An 18,211-nucleotide genomic window follows, 5' to 3' on the forward strand; every position below is an offset into this window, starting at 1 on the left:
ACATTTATATCCTTAGATGACTCTTTGAAAAATTTTCACATGTGAAATTATATGAGATATCTCAATCACGTCACTCTCCAACTCATCAAGAAGCATGCATTTATTTGCATTTATTTGGTTGTGTATGCTATTCCATGTAAGTCCTAAAACATGAAATATAGGAGATCTGAAACATGCATGCAAAATTATTCATTAATTATTATATGTTGTTAGGTGATCAATGAAAAAAAATTGATAAATAATTTGTCACTTAACAATATATAAGATTAAAATATATATTTTGTCGGGATAAATAAGGTCAAAAGGTTTTTCATATTTTTGAGAAATATCAACATGCAAAATGATTCGACCAACAAAAAGAAGAAAAAAAAAATCAACATGTAAAATGAAGTTTTCCTACTATAAAAAGGGAAAAAAAGAAGCAAATTTCAAAAATCCAACATTAAAGTTACATTTGTTTGCAAAGGTAGGGTGGGAAAAAAGGGTGGAAAAAAAAAAATGAAAAGAAAGGAGTGGAAAATTGTTAAATGTCTCTCAGTTATTTTTTATAAAATTCTACTTATTTTATAAGGTTTTAAAAAGACATAAGAGTTAGCATACCATGTCTTTAAATTAAAAAAGTTTGTCTGTGACTTTCTCAACCCATGAACTAAACAAACTACACTACTAAGATTTTATGAAAAAATTTTACTTTTAAAAAAAAAATTTCACCCATTTTTTCACACCCCATCTTTATTCCCACAAACAAAATCAATGAAATTGGCTTTGTGGTTTTAAACACGTAAAATTTAAATCTTTCCCAGTATCAGAATATCCTCTCTTTACATTTGGCACTACTAGTACTAGCCGTGCAAGGCACCACTTGACTAAACTTCTAACAATATTGAAAATGAAAACGGTGAGAGCTCTGGTTCATGGTGGCATATGATATGATAGAGACTTGAGAGGGAGAGAAAGAGAAATGGATGGTTCATAGAGTTCGCCATTTGGTTAATCCACATAGTTTCGTCTTCTAAACCTGTGGCAACCAATAACGATTTCGTGTTGGCGTCCAGAACTCACAGAGAAAAGAAAGCATAATAAGGTATAACAAGTAGATGATTCGATTGCAATGAGCCAGTGACTGTTTCGATTCGCAACTATTGTTCTACCCCTTAAATAGTTAAAAGAAGAGGTTTGAATGATGAGCTCATGTAAGGATCTTTAAGTAGCTATCAGCCTTTCACACACAAAAGATGTTTTTTTTTGGTAGAAAACACACAAAAGATGTTGATTTCTTCCTTATGCTACAATACCACGTATAGTTATCAATTTAAATAATTCCATTTTGTGGGTTTGACAAACATCACTGCAAATGCGTTGTTTTGCAGTAAAGAGCTTTCTCGATGGAGGTGGCGTAGGGTGTTGGATTCAATATTGAAGTCAACTTCGTGCTGGGCACGAAGTTCTCCATTCAAATAGTTGATTGCGTTTTATATTTTGATTGGAAGTAGAAAAGAATGTCCTTTTAATGATTCGGATTGCGAAAAAAAAATTATGAAAAACATCAGTTCCCGGGGTCAATTTATTTTCCCCCATATAAATGTTCTACAGAATAACCTGTTCTTTCCATATGGGGTTTGTGCGTCACTTATTTCCAAATTCATTGATGTTGGATTCTCTTCAAGTTTGAACTGAGTTTCTTTCACAGGTTAGTTTTCAAAACTTCATTCGTTTAATCACCCAGTAGTAACATAGGGCAGTTTAAATTCTGTCAGAACAAGTTCAGTTTTTTCCTGTTTTGATTTTCACAAATCTTTTGATTAATACTTAAGAGTAATCTTGGGCCATATTGGAATTGGATTGTTAGCCAGAGTTGATTCAGAGTTGTATCCTTTCTTAGATTTACTGATTATTGAGTTGAAAAAAATTTGATCTTCAATTTTTTTTCTTTTTCTTCTTCTTTTCTTCTGAGCTTTAACAAGTGAGCTTGTGATTTGGTTAGTTGATGCAATTGTAAAATATTGTATGTTTTACTGATTTGATACTTAAGAAACTGAACTGTTAGCACTTAAATGTTGCTGCTGAGTTGCCTTTTAGACTTATATTTTTCTTATTAGCTTTTCTTTTTCTGCCTTGTATCTGTTATTGATTGTAGAAAATGTCAAAGTTGAGGATTTATGGGCTGCATTTGTTGGTAATTCTGTTGGGTCTTCTTAGCCATGGAGGGTTAGGGCATACTGAGGAACAGCCTCTCTCAAAAATTTCTATTGAGACAGCAACAGCTGCTCTTCATGAATCTATTTCTTTGAAAGCTACACCGACTCTTCTTGGATTGCAGGTAATCTTTGATTCTGTGGTCTTCATAACTGCCTATTTCTACTTTTTATCCTTCTATTGTTTTAGTTAAAAATAGATATCAATGATATGGCAAACAATCCCTCTTTGATTCAGTTAACAACAATGAGTTTTCTTCTCTCCTTCCCTGGAATTTATAATTTCTGCGGCCCGGGTCAGACTTAAATTTGGTCTCAAGTAGACACAGCATAAGTGGAATCACTGGCCTGAGCTTAATTGGATACATGATTTTAAATTGATTACCATGATCAAGCTACTTTGAAAATGCCGATAGGTTTTTTGGACTAATACAAGTTCTTTCCAACATTTCAGGGTGAAACTAGTGAATGGGTGACCTTAACTTACTTTTCTCCAAATGCATCAAACGATGACTGGATTGGTGTTTTTTCTCCAGCAAATACATTGAAGTAAGAGGCAACAGCGTTACTAAGAAATTTGGCTTTGTTCATAGATGTCTATGAGACAATTGTGCTCAGAGTTCTGTTAGTATTTTTTTTTTTAAAATCTAAATTTACTGTCCTGGTTCAAAAATTTCAGTGGTTCCACCTGTGCACCTGGTAATTACGAAGTTCTTCCTCCACTGTTATGTTCTGCACCCATCAAGGTCTATCACAGCCCCTGACTTGCCTTTTTCTTGTTCTTGCATCACTATTCTGTCACTGTAAATGCTTTTACCACGTATTGAAAGAACTTGTGAGTATTCAAAAGTAAGCTTCTAAATGATTTCTCTATTTGCAGTATCAATTTGCAAATTATTCCAGTCCGAACTACAATAGCACGGGAAATGGTACTTTGAATCTTCAACTGATCAACCAGAGAGGCGACTTTGCTTTTGGATTATTTTCTGGTGGATTCTCCAATGTAATAACTAAATCACAGAAAAACTATGAACTATTTACATTCGCTCAAAATTGCTGGTAAAATTGTGTGGCTTATGATTTATCTAAGGATATCAGATTCATCATCTAACACTGTAGCAAATTATATATAATGAAATGTATATAGGTGATAGCATTCCAAATCTATTAACATTTTAACGTGACCTCTCATTGGAAAAGGAATAAAAAGAGAGATCTGAACTTTTCCTTTGATGTAAGGTTTCTATAGTGCCAAATTTCCTGAAGCCGTGAGCATTGTATTGAGTTAAACAAGCAAACAATGCATTGATATTCAAAAAGTTGATAAAGCATCTTTCTATAGTTCTTCACGAGGAGATTTCTCATGCTTCTAATGTATATTATTGAAAGGTAAAAGGTTTTGTTACACTATATTGTTTTGTAAAATGAGAGATTTTTTTCTTCTTAGTTAAATAGTTTGATTGAATCTTATTTCTCTCTGGAGTGGCTTTAGAATATATGTCATAGTTTGTTTTTCTGATATGTTATGTGTATCCAGTATTTTGGACCTTGGAAAAGTTTTTATCTGTAGAGCTATTCGGATCATGTTTTGGGTTTCTTAATACTCATGTTTTCTAGGAAGATCACAATTTCTAAAGTCATCTAATCTCTGAAATTTCTTTGGGAATTATTGCAGACTAAACTTCATGCTTGATAATCTTGTTAATCTAATGGTGCCACAACCCCAACAAAAATTGAGTCATTTTGTTACTCTGGTGTTTTTGTATATTATCTTGATAGTTAATATTTGTTCTACTTCCTCTACCTTGGGGTACATTTTGTTGTTTTACGATATTAACTGTAGTGAATTTCTATTGGAAAAACAGCCGAAGCTGATTGCTGTGTCGAATACTATAACTTTTGTGAATCCAAAGGCACCTGTTTACCCACGCTTAGCGCAGGGAAAAGCATGGAATGAAGTAAGTCAATTGTTCTCATACTGGTTTTGGCAATACCCAGTCCACAGTTGTGAGATGGACATGTTTTATATGCTTGAGATATTTCTTGGGTTCATTGTAAGTTTCTCAATGAAGGTGGCATCCAAGTGATTTTACTTTCAAATTTTCATCTGACTGGAGAGGCCCCATTGCTTATGATGGGTTGTTACTTGTTAGAGTTTAGTGAATATGTTCACATTACATGTTTACCCTCAGAAGCTTTGTTTCTCTTAGTGATAACTATGAATTTATCATGCTAGGCAGTTTGAATATTCCAAAACCATATGTATTTGGCAGAGGGAAAATATTGTACTCTTCAGTGGTGAAAATTTGTCTTTGGCAAGAAAAATCATAAGATAGCTCCCTGTTTACTCATTATCAGAAGCTTAAAAGAAACTGATTTTGTAGGTTGTTTTGGTGCCTAGGAAATTCTCCTGTATAACTTTTTTTGTTCTCTATAGTGATCTGCCACAAATCTGATGATATCTTGTGTACTCGGTATTCAGATGACTGTAACATGGACAAGTGGGTATGGGCTTAATGAATCAGTGCCTTTTGTTGAATGGGGTCTCGCAGGAGAAACTCAAATACAATCCCCAGCTGTGACATTGACTTTCAGTCGTGGAAGCATGTGTGGTCCGTCATCTCTCTCTCTCTCTCTTTCTGTATCTTGTTGTTTGTCATCCATGAATAAATCCTTAATATTGGGCTCTAGATGGTAAACAAACTTGTTTACCTGATATATTTGCTAAATGAATATATAAACAATGATATAAGAAACCCTCTCTCTCTCTCTCTCTATGTATATATACACCCTATTCTGTCCAGCTATAGTGTTGTAATTTATACCAACAAAAATTGAGGTTGTACTTTCTGTCTAAGAAAAGCAAGACATTTTTTCCAAGGAAAATAAAAATAAAAATAAAAATAAAGCAAAGCAAGACAATTGAAGCTAAGACCAGTTTAGTAAACTGAGGTCAGTCATAGATCACACCAACAAAACAAGATGAGGGAGGGTCAATTATCTAGAATGGTGGAAAAGGTTTCTTGTAGCTGATCACGGGTGGTTTGGTTCAGGTCTAGTGAGTTGAGATGACCCTGAAGTAGATATCAAAGCTTTATGACAATTTTTAGGAAAGTTACCTCTGCTTGCACAGTTGCACAGCACATTTAAAACTTATTCTTCTACTTATTTGGTAGACACTGGGTTTTCTCTTTGTAAAAGGCCTCTCAAATTTAGATTGTATCAAACGGATATTGACAACCTGCAAGTAGATTGGAAACGAATGAAGGAAAAAGTGTCCATTTAACTTTGAAACAGGTTTTTATGTCATTGAGTTATTACATACTGGAAAGTATCAAAAGTCACTAAAATAATGGGATATGTTTTCTCAAAATTCTAGATTCATTAGAGGATAACAAAATTTACTCAATGTCCATTGGCAGGTGCACCAGCAAGGACAGTTGGATGGCGTGACCCTGGTTTCATACATACGAGTTTTTTGAAGGATTTGTGGCCCAACTTAATGTAACTCTTTCTGTTCTTAAATGGCAATTTTTTTCTGTTTATGTTTGTGCATGTGCCTGCTTTTCTAGCATTTTCTTCTCCAATATCTTTCAAATGCTAAAGAAACCATATTTCATGATATCTAATAAATCTATTGTAGGTTCTCCAAGCCTCATCTAATTGTATTATCTTAGGTTTGAATTGGTCCTTGTGAACCAATTATAGATGTCAAACCCCTATTTATCAATTGTATTATGCTTAATTTTCTTTAGTAAAGTGTTAAATTGCTGATATCAGTTATCAATTTACAAGATATTGTACCAGAAAGTTAATCCTTTCCAATGGTATTTTAGTTCAAATTTGTTTTTAAGTTATAAATTTCAGTTTATGTGTAAGTTAAAATGTGTTTTAAGATAATATGCAGCTCAGCATTAAAAGTTCATAAACATTGATGGTGCAGGTATACATACAAGCTGGGGCATAAATTATTCAATGGCACATATGTTTGGAGTAAGATGTACCAATTCAGGGCGTCTCCTTACCCTGGTCAAGACTCATTACAGCGTGTAATTGTTTTTGGTGATATGGGAAAGGTTTGAGTTCTCTTTGGCAACCTTAGCATCTACCTTAAATAGTTCAGTTTATTTGTTTAACTCGTTCCTCACTACATATTTATGGCACATCTAAACTAATTACTGCTCCATTAGATGCTATATTTCTCATTTAGTTAACCCTTGTATGAGTTGACTTGAATTAGACACTGTTGATTACTGTAATGTTCCTTGCATCCGTGGTTGAATTTTCCCATTTATGCATTGACAAACATGTATACGCACTTATTTCCTGATGACTTCTTTTATTCTGTGAGATTATCATACTCCTAAGCTGATAATATTTAATCATTTGCTGTTTTTCTTCAAGAATGGAGACTGAAGAAACCTCTTTTATATTTTCCTTCTTTTAGGCTGAGGCTGATGGTTCGAATGAATATAACAATTACCAACCTGGTTCATTGAACACCACTTACCAGCTGATTCAAGACTTGGACAATTTCGATATAGTCTTACATATAGGAGATACAGTTTATGCAAATGGATACATCTCACAGTGGGATCAGTTTACTGCACAGGTTGAGCCCATTGCATCAACTGTGCCTTACATGACTGGAAGGTTTGTCTTTGTATGCACTTGCATTACTTGTAATTTTATCACTCTTCAGCTTGTTCAAACTGAGTTGTATTGGTGATTTGTCCTTGCAGTGGTAACCATGAGCGTGACTGGCCCGGATCAGGATCCTTCTATGAGAATATGGATTCAGGAGGAGAATGTGGTGTCCTAGCAGAAACCATGTTTTATGTTCCAGCAGAAAACAGGGCTAAGTTTTGGTATTCAAATTTTGGAACTCATTAGATTATTTCTTTTGCATTTCTGTAAAAGTTGCATTCCCCCAACCTCCCCCAAAACTAGTACTGTTTGAGCAACAAACACTTGCATTCCTTTGGATGAAGCATCGATCCAGGTCTAATGAGTAACACCATGGAGATCCTCTGGTGTAGTCCAACTCATCTTAGTTATTGTTATCAACTAACAGATGATCTGATCTTTTCCTTGTTAGACCCTATAAGAATTTTTTGTCCTTCAATCTACAGGTATTCCACAGACTATGGAATGTTCCATTTCTGCATAGCAGACACAGAACATGACTGGAGAGAGGGCACAGAGCAGTACATGTTCATTGAGAAGTGCTTGGCATCAGCTGATAGACAAAAGCAGCCATGGCTTATTTTTCTTGCACATCGAGTACTCGGTTATTCTTCCAATAGCTATTATGCCCAAGAAGGGACATTTGAGGAACCAATGGGAAGAGAGAGCCTCCAAAAACTTTGGCAAAAATACAAGGTCGACCTGGCTTTCTATGGCCATGTCCACAATTATGAAAGGACATGTCCTATCTATGAGGTACATCCTTTAGTCGTTCTTTGTGAGTTTATTTGGCTGCATCACAGTGTTCATGAATAGTTGTCAATTGATTTTACTTGTTTTCTATTACAGAATGTTTGTACAATGACAGAGAAGTATTACTACAAGGGCACTTTGAATGGGACCATCCATGTAGTCGTTGGTGGAGCAGGTTCCCACCTTTCGCAGTTCACCACCATCAACACTACCTGGAGTTACTACAAAGACTATGATTTTGGGTTTGTAAAACTTACAGCATTTGATCATTCGAACCTGTTATTCGAATACAAGAAGAGTAGTGATGGAAAGGTTTATGATTCATTCAGGATTTCGCGTGATTACCCAGACATTTTGGCCTGTACTTTTGATAGTTGCCCAAGTGTGACACTAGCTTCTTGATGTAATTTTTTCAGTTGTGAATAAAACAAATTACTCTGTAATGATGCTGTTATCTATCTATCTAGAAATGAGTAAAGGTCATGCTAAAAAAATTTATGCAGCATTTATTTAAAATTCTTCGCTAGAAGGAGGGCTTGAACCTCCGACCTTGTGGTTAACAGCCACACGCTCTAACCAACTGAGCTATTCCAGCTTGATACTGTATGCTTGAAGTATGTAACAATAGTAGTAATCCGTCTTGCAGAATCACAGTTTTAGTTGGACATTTTGTGGGCCAGGGACCAGTGTGTTGGGCCATTTGACTGAGCTGACTTGGGCCGTATTCGCATATAGAACTAGAAAGATCTCTCTAAAGGGCCTTTGTTTGGCACAGGTATTAGAAAATTTATTTTTTGTGCAAGCTAGTCCGGATGAACTTCAGATCCAAAAAAAAAAAAATAATTCTCGCTAGAAGGAGGGCTTGAACCTCCGACCTTGTGGTTAACAGCCACACGCTCTAACCAACTGAGCTATTCCAGCTTGATGATATAAATGCACAATTCTATATAAATATCAAAATTAACAACCAAACAGGCAAGAATTATAGTTCTAGTTGGACATTAGACTTTTTTTTTTTTGGTAGAAAAGGGTCTATATATTAACGCGTGACCCACGCAAGGCATCCAGATTACAAAGATCAAGAAACCCAGGATCTAACATAGGCCAAAGAGTCCGGCACGCTACGGACACAGCCTTACCAGCAAGGAAGTCTGCTACAGCTTGACATTACACTCCCTTTTAACATGAAAAAAAGAAATATTTGGAATTCTAGAGGAAAGATTCACCACATCCCAGACTAAGTTTTGAATGTCCACTGGAATCGGTTCCCTGTTGGTCACAAATTCGATCGCCTCCGCCGAATCGATTCCACCGGGACATTAACAAAGCCTTCCTCTAGAGCCAACAAAATACCTTCTCTAATAGCCAGCATCTCGCCCATCAGGACAGAGTCAAAAAAGGCAGGGATCGCAACCCCTATGATGGGTTTTCCATCTGAATCCCTGCAAACGAGGCCCAGCCCACTTCCACCCTCACTTAGAGCTGCATCCACATTAATTTTGACGAAGCCCAAAGGAGGAAAAACCCATCTTACCAACATTCTGGACGATTCTTCTGCTTGAAGACGATCTGCAACCCGAAGAGAAGAGGTGAAGCTTCTGGAATACTCCGCTGCCTCCATTGCTGCTTTCTCCACCACCTGCTCAGGAGACCATTGTAATCCCTTAAACACCAGGTCATTTCGGGCTTTCCAAATTCTCCAGCATATGTATGCGATGAGAGATGATGCTTCTCCGAAATCCGATTTCTCCTCGAGGAGGCATCTCTTCCAATTTGAAATCGCATCATGCATCAAAGGATTCACCGGAGGAGAGAAAGAAAGGGAGATGCAAACCATACTCTTCGGGCGAAATCACGGTCCGGAGAAGGTGATCGATTGATTCCAAAGCTCCACATCCGCACATGCTCGGATCAAAACTTTCGATTCTTTTGGAAAGCTCCTCCGCCGCGGTAAAGCCCTAGCACACACTCTCCATAACATGTTTTTAATTTTTGGAGCCGCATGACATGTCCATATATTTTTCCATACTCTAGAATCAATATTTGTTCTACTGGATTCTCCCGATGTTGAGGCTTGTTGTACTTTTTCTTTCTCCCTGATATTGAGTAAGTGATGGTATGCTGATTTCAGAGAAAAGCTTCCATTCCTCGCCGGACCCCATACAATTCTGTCCTCCCTAGGAGTTAAGGAAATCTTCATCTTCAAGATAGCCTCGGCATCCCCTTGATCAAACACCTCCTTGATTAAGTCCTCCTTCCAGGTTCTAGACCCTGCATCAATTAGATCTGAAACCCAAAGAAATATCTCTATGATCTCTGTTGTGGCTTCTCAGTTTGAAATCTGAACTCGAGATGATCCACTGGTCCTCCCAAACTCTTATAGAATTTCCATTCCCCACAACCCATACTAAGCCGGATTTAAGTATTTTCCTTCCTTCTAAAACACTTTTCCATGCCCAAGAGGGGTTTGTGCCTGCAGGGGTAGTTAGAAATTCTGAATTTGGAAAGTATATCTGTTTAAGAAATTTGACCCAGACTGCCTCAGGATTGCTCCACACTCTCCAAGCTAGCTTACATAGAAGAGCCAGATTCTGCAAATATGGATCCCGAAGCCCCAAACCTCCTCTCTCCTTAGACTGACATAGTCTCTCCCATGACACCCAGCAAATCTTCTTCTTGTTTTCCTTTTCTCCCCATAAGAAATTTATGGCATCCTTCCTAATCTTGTTATGATGAGATTTAGGAAGGATAAAATGGGATGTGCCATAAGTTGGACATTAGACTAAGCCAGCTTGAATTGAATTTATATATAGGAATTAGAAAGATCTTTCAAAGACCCAAATTTTTGTTTGTTTTGTACTTGTATCTCTCAAAGTTTAATGTGAGATGATTATAAAAATACTATATGTTATAATCTAGACGGTGCGTAAGAAATACTATTGGCTAACAGATAAAAATTAATTAAAGAATTGCTCAGTTTGACAAAAGACCAATGCCACATATTACAAAATAAAAAAGTTCAAATCTCTTTGACGCTAACGCTAACTCTTTGACTTTTTGAGACGTAATAAGAGGTATACTTACGCTAGGACAAACTTCAGTTTTAAATAATAATAATAATAATAATAATAAATTAATAAATTAGTCAAAGGACACGCGAGGCGAGTTCACATAGGCGACAACTGGCCATAGAACCAGCTGGTTAGACAAAGGGCTTAGGAATCATTAATTGCCCGCGTGACTCGTTAATCAAAAAAGAGACGGCGTTAAACTCTTGTCAACGTCGGTCGAGAATCCAGATGAGGAAACCATTAACAACTTGGAAGAAACAAACAATCGCGGGGATGATAAATCCCATTTTTCACGGAGTATAACAGAATCTTCCACGAATTATTCTTAGAAACTCGCACGATGAGCGAGATCTCCTTTTATGTAAATTCATAGAATTGCTTTTTATAAATTAAACGCTTTCTGACCACAAAATTACAAAAGCGACCCTTGAAGTCTCGAGCTTTACTCTCCACAGTGCACCGCTGAAGAAGTCAAAAGTTTCACTATGGAGTTTGGGTTAACGTTTGAAATTCTGAGGCTTTGAAGTTTGAACTCAGATTCTCTCTTTTGTTCAGATTGATTGAGAAGTGTTTCTCTTTGGCAATTTTAAGCCAGTTGTTTTTCACTGGTTAGTATGACAGTACGAAATTCATTAGTTTCAGATGATAAATCGATACAATTGAAATCGTTAGATGTTCTTTTCTTTAGTCTTTTATTTAAGTCATGGGTTATTTCTGAATAGGATTTAGTTTCACTTTCCTGCTCAAAGGAATTGATTGTAGTCTTAGAATGCTATAATTTTGTGGGTAAGTGTCATTTGTTGCATTGAAGTTGTCGTTTTGCTTCTCAGAAGATGGGAACTGTTTTTGAGTTCGGTTTTGAGGTTGTGTGGCAACTATTTCAATCAATAATTGCAGAATAAGTAGAAAACTTCTCTCTTTCTTGCTTGTATCGATTTGATGTGTTACTGATGGTGTTTGTAGTTAAGAGGTGGCTATTGAGTTTCGTTTTAGGAGTTCATTCTCTTGGTTTTCTTTCTGTTGATTGATTGCAGATAATGGGCATGATTAGGATCTATGGAGTGCTTCTGTTTCTAATTGCGTTGTTGAATCTTGTGAGCTTTGAAGAGGCGAAGCTACATGGAGAACAGCCTCTCTCTAGAATTGCTATTCATAAGGTGCAATTCGCACTTCATTCGTCGGCTTATGTGAAAGTCACACCAACCCTTCTTGGAGTAGGGGTAAGCTTCCCATTACTTTGCATTTCTAGCTTCGTTTTTCTTTTCTTCCTTATTTCTCTTTGTTCCTGATTCAGAATTTTAATGCTGGTTATGTGGACATGGTGACGTTGGATTGACCTGGGTGGTGTTGGCACACATATAGTAATGGAGAAACATGTTTCTCCCTAAACCAAGATAATTGGCAGGGTTTGTATCTTACTAGGTATTCATATGATTTAACCAACATTAAAATCCTGTGGGATTCATTATTTCCAATGAGTCCCTGGATCTGATTTGAGAATTTCAACTTTCAGATTGAGAATTCAATTTGGTGATGCACCATATTTCATGCATCAAAATATTTGAAAAAACTTCAACTGATTTTTTGGGCTTACACTGAATCTTGTCATTGTTTTAGGGCAACAGCATTGATTGGGTGACTCTGGTTTATGGCTCCCCTCACCCATCAAATGATGACTGGATTGGTGTTTTTTCTCCCGCCAATTTCAGGTTAAGGATTTTACTGTAGTTATTCTTAAATCACAAGATATTGGCTTAAATGGCTTGTAAATGACTCTAGTGTTATGGAGCATTAACTGCTTCGGTGCATTCTATTTCCTAAATGTTCCTATTCTAATTCTTTGTGAATAAGGTTTTCTATTTAATATAAAGAATCTGTTTTCATATTTCCAGTGCATCAACATGTCCTGCTGAAAATTCGAGAGTCTATCCCCCACTACTGTGCACTGCACCCGTTAAGGTTTGTTCTCCCTTCCCATGTCTATTTCTTCAACTAATTTAATGGTGAAAAAAAAAATCTATCATTTGAATAATAATATAAGGATGTTATAATGGTATACTTTGCCTTGAAGTGGAAGAATTTCACTGAACATTGTAGACATTTGGTGTTTCTCTTCTCTTGTAGTATCAATTTGCAAATTACTCCAATCCGAAGTACAAAGACACAGGAAATGGAACATTGAAGCTTCAACTGATCAACCAAAGATCGGACTTCTCTTTCGCACTCTTTTCTGGTGGACTCTCCAATGTATGCTAATAACCAACTTAAGATAGCTCCTTCTGTATGCAGCATTGTATTACTTGCTTTTTCAATCAAATTTTATAGAGCTATTCGTGACATACATGTTTTGTTTTCAATCGAAATTTTCCCTGGATGAGATTGCCCACTTAGTGCATTAGTGCTGAAGTTTATTTGACTGAGAGTGGCCACTTAGTGAGGAAGTGCTGAAGGTTAGGACTGTCTCAAATCCACATCACCTAGGACCCTGTAAAAGTGGGACTTCTATCTAGTTGTGGCCCTTTTGACTCTATTGACACTTCTTACCAAACAGTCATTTTCACCTATTCTAGTCCTTTGTTAAAATAACTTCTAATTGCATTCATCCCAGGAAAAAAAATATTTTATTTGCATTACCACTATTTGATGCAGGAACATGACCATACATAATAAAAGCTTCCTACCATTTTATCTGATTTTTCTTTCTTAACAAAAATAGTATGTAAGTAAACAATGAATTTTTTTCTCCTCATTTCTAAGACCTCTGAGACTTTGGAACAATGTATGGCAATATCTTGCATCTTCCCTAAGTTCTTTATAACATTTGGCTAGTCTTTGAATACTTGAGTTTTAATTGTCATGGAAAAAGGGAAAAATCAAGCTAACTAGCAATTTTAGCATTGCTGTAGTATATATCGACCAGAAATATCTGCTGTAGTTCTAACATTTGGTTATCTATATTCCTACTCTTTCTGGTAACTCTAACTGCAGTTAATGTCTTCTGAAAAAAACAGCCCAAGCTGGTCGCTGTCTCAAATGTAGTAGCTTTTGTGAATCCAAAGGCACCTGTTTATCCACGCTTAGCCCAAGGGAAAACATGGAATGAAGTAAGTCAAATTTCTTTTATAGTAAATGCATTTTGTTGAACCTGTTGCAACAATATCATTTTCAATGTACTCACATGAAATACTGTGTGGGATGCTTTTCATGTGCTACATAGTTTCTCCACAAATTTTCTTGCAGAAATGCTCTTTTAGTAGTTTGATGACCATATGATATGAGGAAATGTAACTTTATTTTGATGCGTAGATGACTGTGACTTGGACCAGTGGATATGGGATCGGTGAAGCAGAACCTTTTGTTGAATGGGGTCTATTAGGAGGAAATCAGATACGTTCTCCAGCTGGGACATTGACTTTCAACCGTAACAGCATGTGTGGTGTGTAAACATATTCTTTTTACTTCTCTTTTTCCTATTATTGTCATTGCCTCTCTTGTATCCATGTAGCCTATGCCATTTGTTGGGACAAGGTAATGGTTGTTGTGTATGGATATACATGTGAGGCATTTTTGTATTGGAAATCAACTATGTTACTATGTTCTCTTGTATTGAGAAGCTTGTTTTTATCAATTGTCATAACATTTTGGATCATATGAAGCACTGTGATCAAAAGACTTCTGTTTTGCCTTTGTGGCCTACATTTCGTGACTTAGTACATGAGGATCAGTTAAATCTATTCACAAGGGCTGCAATACTTTTGGGAGTTGGCAGATAACAAATTCTTGTTATGTCTGTATCAGGTGCACCAGCAAGAACCGTGGGATGGCGTGATCCTGGTTTCATACACACAAGTTTTCTGAAGGATTTGTGGCCCAATTCAATGTAATATGTTGTGCCTCTCTGTGTGTTCATTTTTGGCTTATCTCTGTGCATCCTTCATTGCCTTCTTTTTGTAGTTCTTTTGAGTGCTGAAGAAGCCAAAGGTAAATGCACCTTACATTTCTTTTGGAGTTATGTTCTGAGATTCATCTTCCGTTGAAGATGCCAGAGCTGAGTTCAGAACTTGTTGTCATCCTAACAACCAGCCAAGGGATAGCTTGAAGAAGGGGTAAACAAGGCGGAAAAATACTAGATGTCAAACCTCATATTCTTCCAACAATAAAAAACTTGACTGTTAATAAGAGACAAATAGTCAGGTCTTTGAAAAATTTCCATGGTTGGAGCACTGGACCAATTATGTTATTCTTTGTTTGTTAATTTATGATCAATGTGAGTTGCATACCATCAGTCATTTGATGTGTCCAAACATTTTCACTATTTTTTAATCTGCTTGATAAAAACATTCTTGAACTTGATGATGCAGGTACACTTACAAATTGGGACATAAATTGTTGTCTGGTACCTATGTCTGGAGTCAGATATACCAATTTCAGGCTTCGCCATATCCTGGTCAAGATTCTTTACAGCGTGTTGTTATTTTTGGCGATATGGGGAAGGTTAGAGTTCTCTTGAACATTCATAGACAAATCATATGACAAACATTTTTGGCTGAGTTTCGATGGCGACATATGTTTAAGAAAATTTGTTGCAGCAACCAACCTATGTTTAACATAAAGAGGAAATCAGTGTTGAATCACAGCGTTCATTGTATTCCAGTGCCCATTATATGTCATAATTCTTGCCCTTTTGCCTTCAATAATAACTTTAGTAGTTCCAATCAATTTTTTGTTTCTTTCATTTCAGGCTGAAGCTGATGGTTCCAATGAATATAACGATTTCCAGCCTGGTTCCCTTAACACTACTAACCAGCTTATTCAAGACCTGAAGAATATTGATATAGTTCTCCATATAGGAGACTTATGTTATGCAAATGGATACCTTTCACAATGGGACCAGTTTACATCGCAGATTGAGCCCATTGCATCAACTGTGCCATATATGGTTGGGAGGTCTGCTTTGTTTTGGGTTATGTAACTTGTCAGGACATTAACTTCATCTTCATGTTATCATATTGCCTTACATGGTGATTTGTCCATGCAGTGGTAACCATGAACGTGACTGGCCTGGAACAGGATCATTCTATGGGAATATGGATTCTGGAGGAGAATGTGGTGTGTTAGCAGAAACTATGTTTTATGTTCCTGCAGAGAACAGAGCCAAGTTCTGGTAAGGGAAATGAAGAGACTTACTGAGTTTCTACATTTGGCTTGAAATGCATGTATTCATAGCAGGCATATGAACTTGAGACATTCGTCACATCCTATCCTCCAGACTCATTGCATTATATCTATTATGAACAGCACATGCATACCTTATGAGGTGTAGTCCAAGCATTGAACAAATCTCACCTAAGATGTGTACTGGTCTCACAATTTGCTCAATACATAAGGACAGTTACAACTGCCACCACAGAAATAAGAACGAACAGATGATCCAAACTAATCCCTTAATAGAATTTATCAGTTCTCTAGTTCCCTTGGGCCTCAGAAAAGAGTAAACCTCTTTCTGACTCCCTAGCAACTACTGGCATGCCATTCTTTCATTGCTTTTAGCTTGAAATCTTGAGTTTTCCTTGACTCACAAAGGATATTAAATTGAAAGCAACTAGCCATTCCTCTTGTGGACAACAATGATACTTCTAGCTACCTCTTTAGGCAGCATAGAACCATACTTGGTCAAATTGATGATCCTAACCAACCAAGATGCACAGCTCACTTATGTTTTATTTGTTTCTTTTACAACACCAAAAACTCAGCTTTATCTCAGTATGTTTATTTGTTGCTTATATTCACTAAATACAATTTCACATGTTAACATACCTTCTTTGTATAGGTACTCGACAGATTATGGCATGTTCCGTTTCTGCATTGCTGACACTGAGCATGACTGGAGAGAGGGTACCGAGCAATATCAATTTATTGAGAAGTGCCTTGCATCAGTTGACAGGCAAAAGCAGCCATGGTTGATCTTCCTAGCACATCGAGTGCTGGGTTATTCTTCTGGTGACTGGTATGCTGAGGAAGGGTCATTTGAGGAACCCATGGGGAGAGAAAGCCTTCAGAAACTTTGGCAGAAGTACAAGGTTGACCTGGCAGTCTATGGTCACGTCCACAACTATGAAAGAACATGTCCAATCTATGAGGTATGTTACCTATGATTTTCTGTAGAAAACGCAGCCTCTTTAATGTTATATTTGCACACTGCATCAAACTTGTTCATTTTTAAGTTCAATTTTCTTGTGATTTCCTAAAGCTTGCTTACTGACTTGCCCAAAGATGGGAGGGATGGCCTTCTGAGGGGTTTTGGGTCCCTCTGTGTCCTGTGACAGCACCCCTCCAAACCCCTCTCTGCCTCTTCTTTCTTACTCTTTTTTTTTTGGTGGGTGGGAGGGGGGGGTGTTGTGAAGTGATTTTGGAACTGAGAAATGGGATTTCAATTATTCTATTTCAGTTGACACTGAACCTAAGAGTAGTTTCTCCACAGTTTCACTACACGGGGATTTTCCCAGTCCAACAAAAGATCAATTATTGATTTGCATTATCATTGTAACATTGCAAACAATGTTAATGAAAAATTAGTACTACCTCTGGAAGACTGAAATTCTTATTCAGATTCCTGACCTTGCATGCTTACAGTTACTGGGTTTATTCTTCCACAGAATATTTGTACAAGTGAAGAGAAGTCATACTATAAGGGCTCTTTAAATGGGACCATCCATGTAGTTGCTGGTGGTGGAGGTGCTAGCCTTGCACAATTCACGTCGCTCCAGACCAAGTGGAGTTATTTCAGAGACTATGACTTTGGATTCATAAAACTTACAGCATTTGACCATTCAAATCTGCTATTTGAATACAAGAAGAGCAGGGATGGAAAGGTCTATGACTCCTTCAGAATCTCACAAGATTATCGGGACATCTTGGCCTGTACAATGGATAGTTGCCCAAGTACAACATTGGCTTCCTGATGCCGTAATGAAGTTCAGATGTAATCAAGATGGACTGATAGCCCTGTTTCCTTGGCTGATAAAGCTGGTGGCCTCTTGTTTCAATATGTGAGCAGCTGGGTCTGGCTTTATTGTGAAAATTGATTTCCAGATATTAATGGGCTATGGAAGAGAAACGAAGATCAGAGTTGCAATAAAACTTGTTTTTGTAAGTAGAAACCACAGAAATTCCAATGGTCAAGGGTCGGCATTTTTCGTGTTCATATAATGCATGCTTTGTTCAGGATTACTTCTACTTATTCAACCTAGGATCCATAGCTCTTGCCTTTAGTGTCACTGTCAATTGGGTGAGGGAGGAGAAAGGCTGCAAAACAGGGATGAAAATAACCTAACTGGAGATCAATATGTGACAGAGAGTCTCAATCAAACTGATCAACAAGCCCACGACTTTGGATCCTCTTAACCATTACGATAAAGACTTGTGTTCTCTTCACACTTCTCCACTACATAATAAGGTGAGATTTACATGGGGCCCACTCGAGTTTCACCTCCAATTCATTTTGTA

General features: G+C 37.0%; 3 protein-coding genes and 2 non-coding genes across 6 annotated transcripts; 2 read left to right on the top strand and 3 right to left on the bottom strand.

Annotated features, from left to right (window-relative positions):
• The first annotated feature begins 980 nt into the window (after positions 1-980).
• LOC149020799 (putative inactive purple acid phosphatase 1) lies at positions 981-8,122 on the top strand. Of its 2 annotated transcripts, none has more exons than XM_089149007.1 (14): positions 981-1,084; positions 1,371-1,690; positions 2,138-2,320; positions 2,650-2,744; positions 2,875-2,941; positions 3,076-3,198; positions 4,061-4,153; positions 4,678-4,807; positions 5,618-5,699; positions 6,139-6,271; positions 6,643-6,848; positions 6,938-7,063; positions 7,328-7,637; positions 7,731-8,122. In XM_089149007.1, exons 3-14 carry the CDS (start codon positions 2,141-2,143, stop codon positions 8,034-8,036), a joined length of 1,851 nt encoding a protein of 616 aa, XP_089005133.1. In that variant the 5' UTR covers positions 981-1,084; positions 1,371-1,690; positions 2,138-2,140; the 3' UTR covers positions 8,037-8,122. The 2 variants fall into 2 exon arrangements, with proteins under 2 accessions (XP_089005133.1, XP_089005135.1); XM_089149009.1 differs by lacking the exon at positions 981-1,084 and adding an exon at positions 1,121-1,193.
• A 33-nt stretch (positions 8,123-8,155) lies between these two features.
• TRNAN-GUU (transfer RNA asparagine (anticodon GUU)) lies at positions 8,156-8,229 on the bottom strand. The gene has a single exon. It is a non-coding gene; the product is annotated as a tRNA-Asn (tRNA).
• Positions 8,230-8,481: 252 nt separating this feature from the next.
• On the bottom strand, positions 8,482-8,555 carry TRNAN-GUU (transfer RNA asparagine (anticodon GUU)). The gene has a single exon. It is a non-coding gene; the product is annotated as a tRNA-Asn (tRNA).
• Positions 8,556-8,910: 355 nt separating this feature from the next.
• On the bottom strand, positions 8,911-9,471 carry LOC149020802 (uncharacterized). The gene has a single exon (XM_089147414.1). The coding sequence runs from the start codon at positions 9,469-9,471 to the stop codon at positions 8,911-8,913; it is 561 nt and encodes a 186-aa protein (XP_089003540.1).
• Positions 9,472-11,116: 1,645 nt separating this feature from the next.
• Positions 11,117-18,030, top strand: LOC149020803 (putative inactive purple acid phosphatase 1). The gene is made up of 13 exons (XM_089149010.1): positions 11,117-11,313; positions 11,740-11,925; positions 12,323-12,414; positions 12,598-12,664; positions 12,830-12,952; positions 13,717-13,809; positions 14,012-14,141; positions 14,504-14,585; positions 15,067-15,199; positions 15,447-15,652; positions 15,744-15,869; positions 16,536-16,845; positions 17,362-18,030. The coding sequence occupies exons 2-13, from the start codon at positions 11,743-11,745 to the stop codon at positions 17,665-17,667; spliced, it is 1,851 nt and encodes a 616-aa protein (XP_089005136.1). The 5' UTR covers positions 11,117-11,313; positions 11,740-11,742; the 3' UTR covers positions 17,668-18,030.
• Positions 18,031-18,211: the final 181 nt, after the last annotated feature.

This window comes from Hakea prostrata, chromosome 3 (genome assembly GCF_041222555.1).
Source record: "Hakea prostrata isolate BN-2017 chromosome 3, UWA_Hpros_2, whole genome shotgun sequence".
NCBI lineage: Eukaryota > Viridiplantae > Streptophyta > Magnoliopsida > Proteales > Proteaceae > Hakea > Hakea prostrata.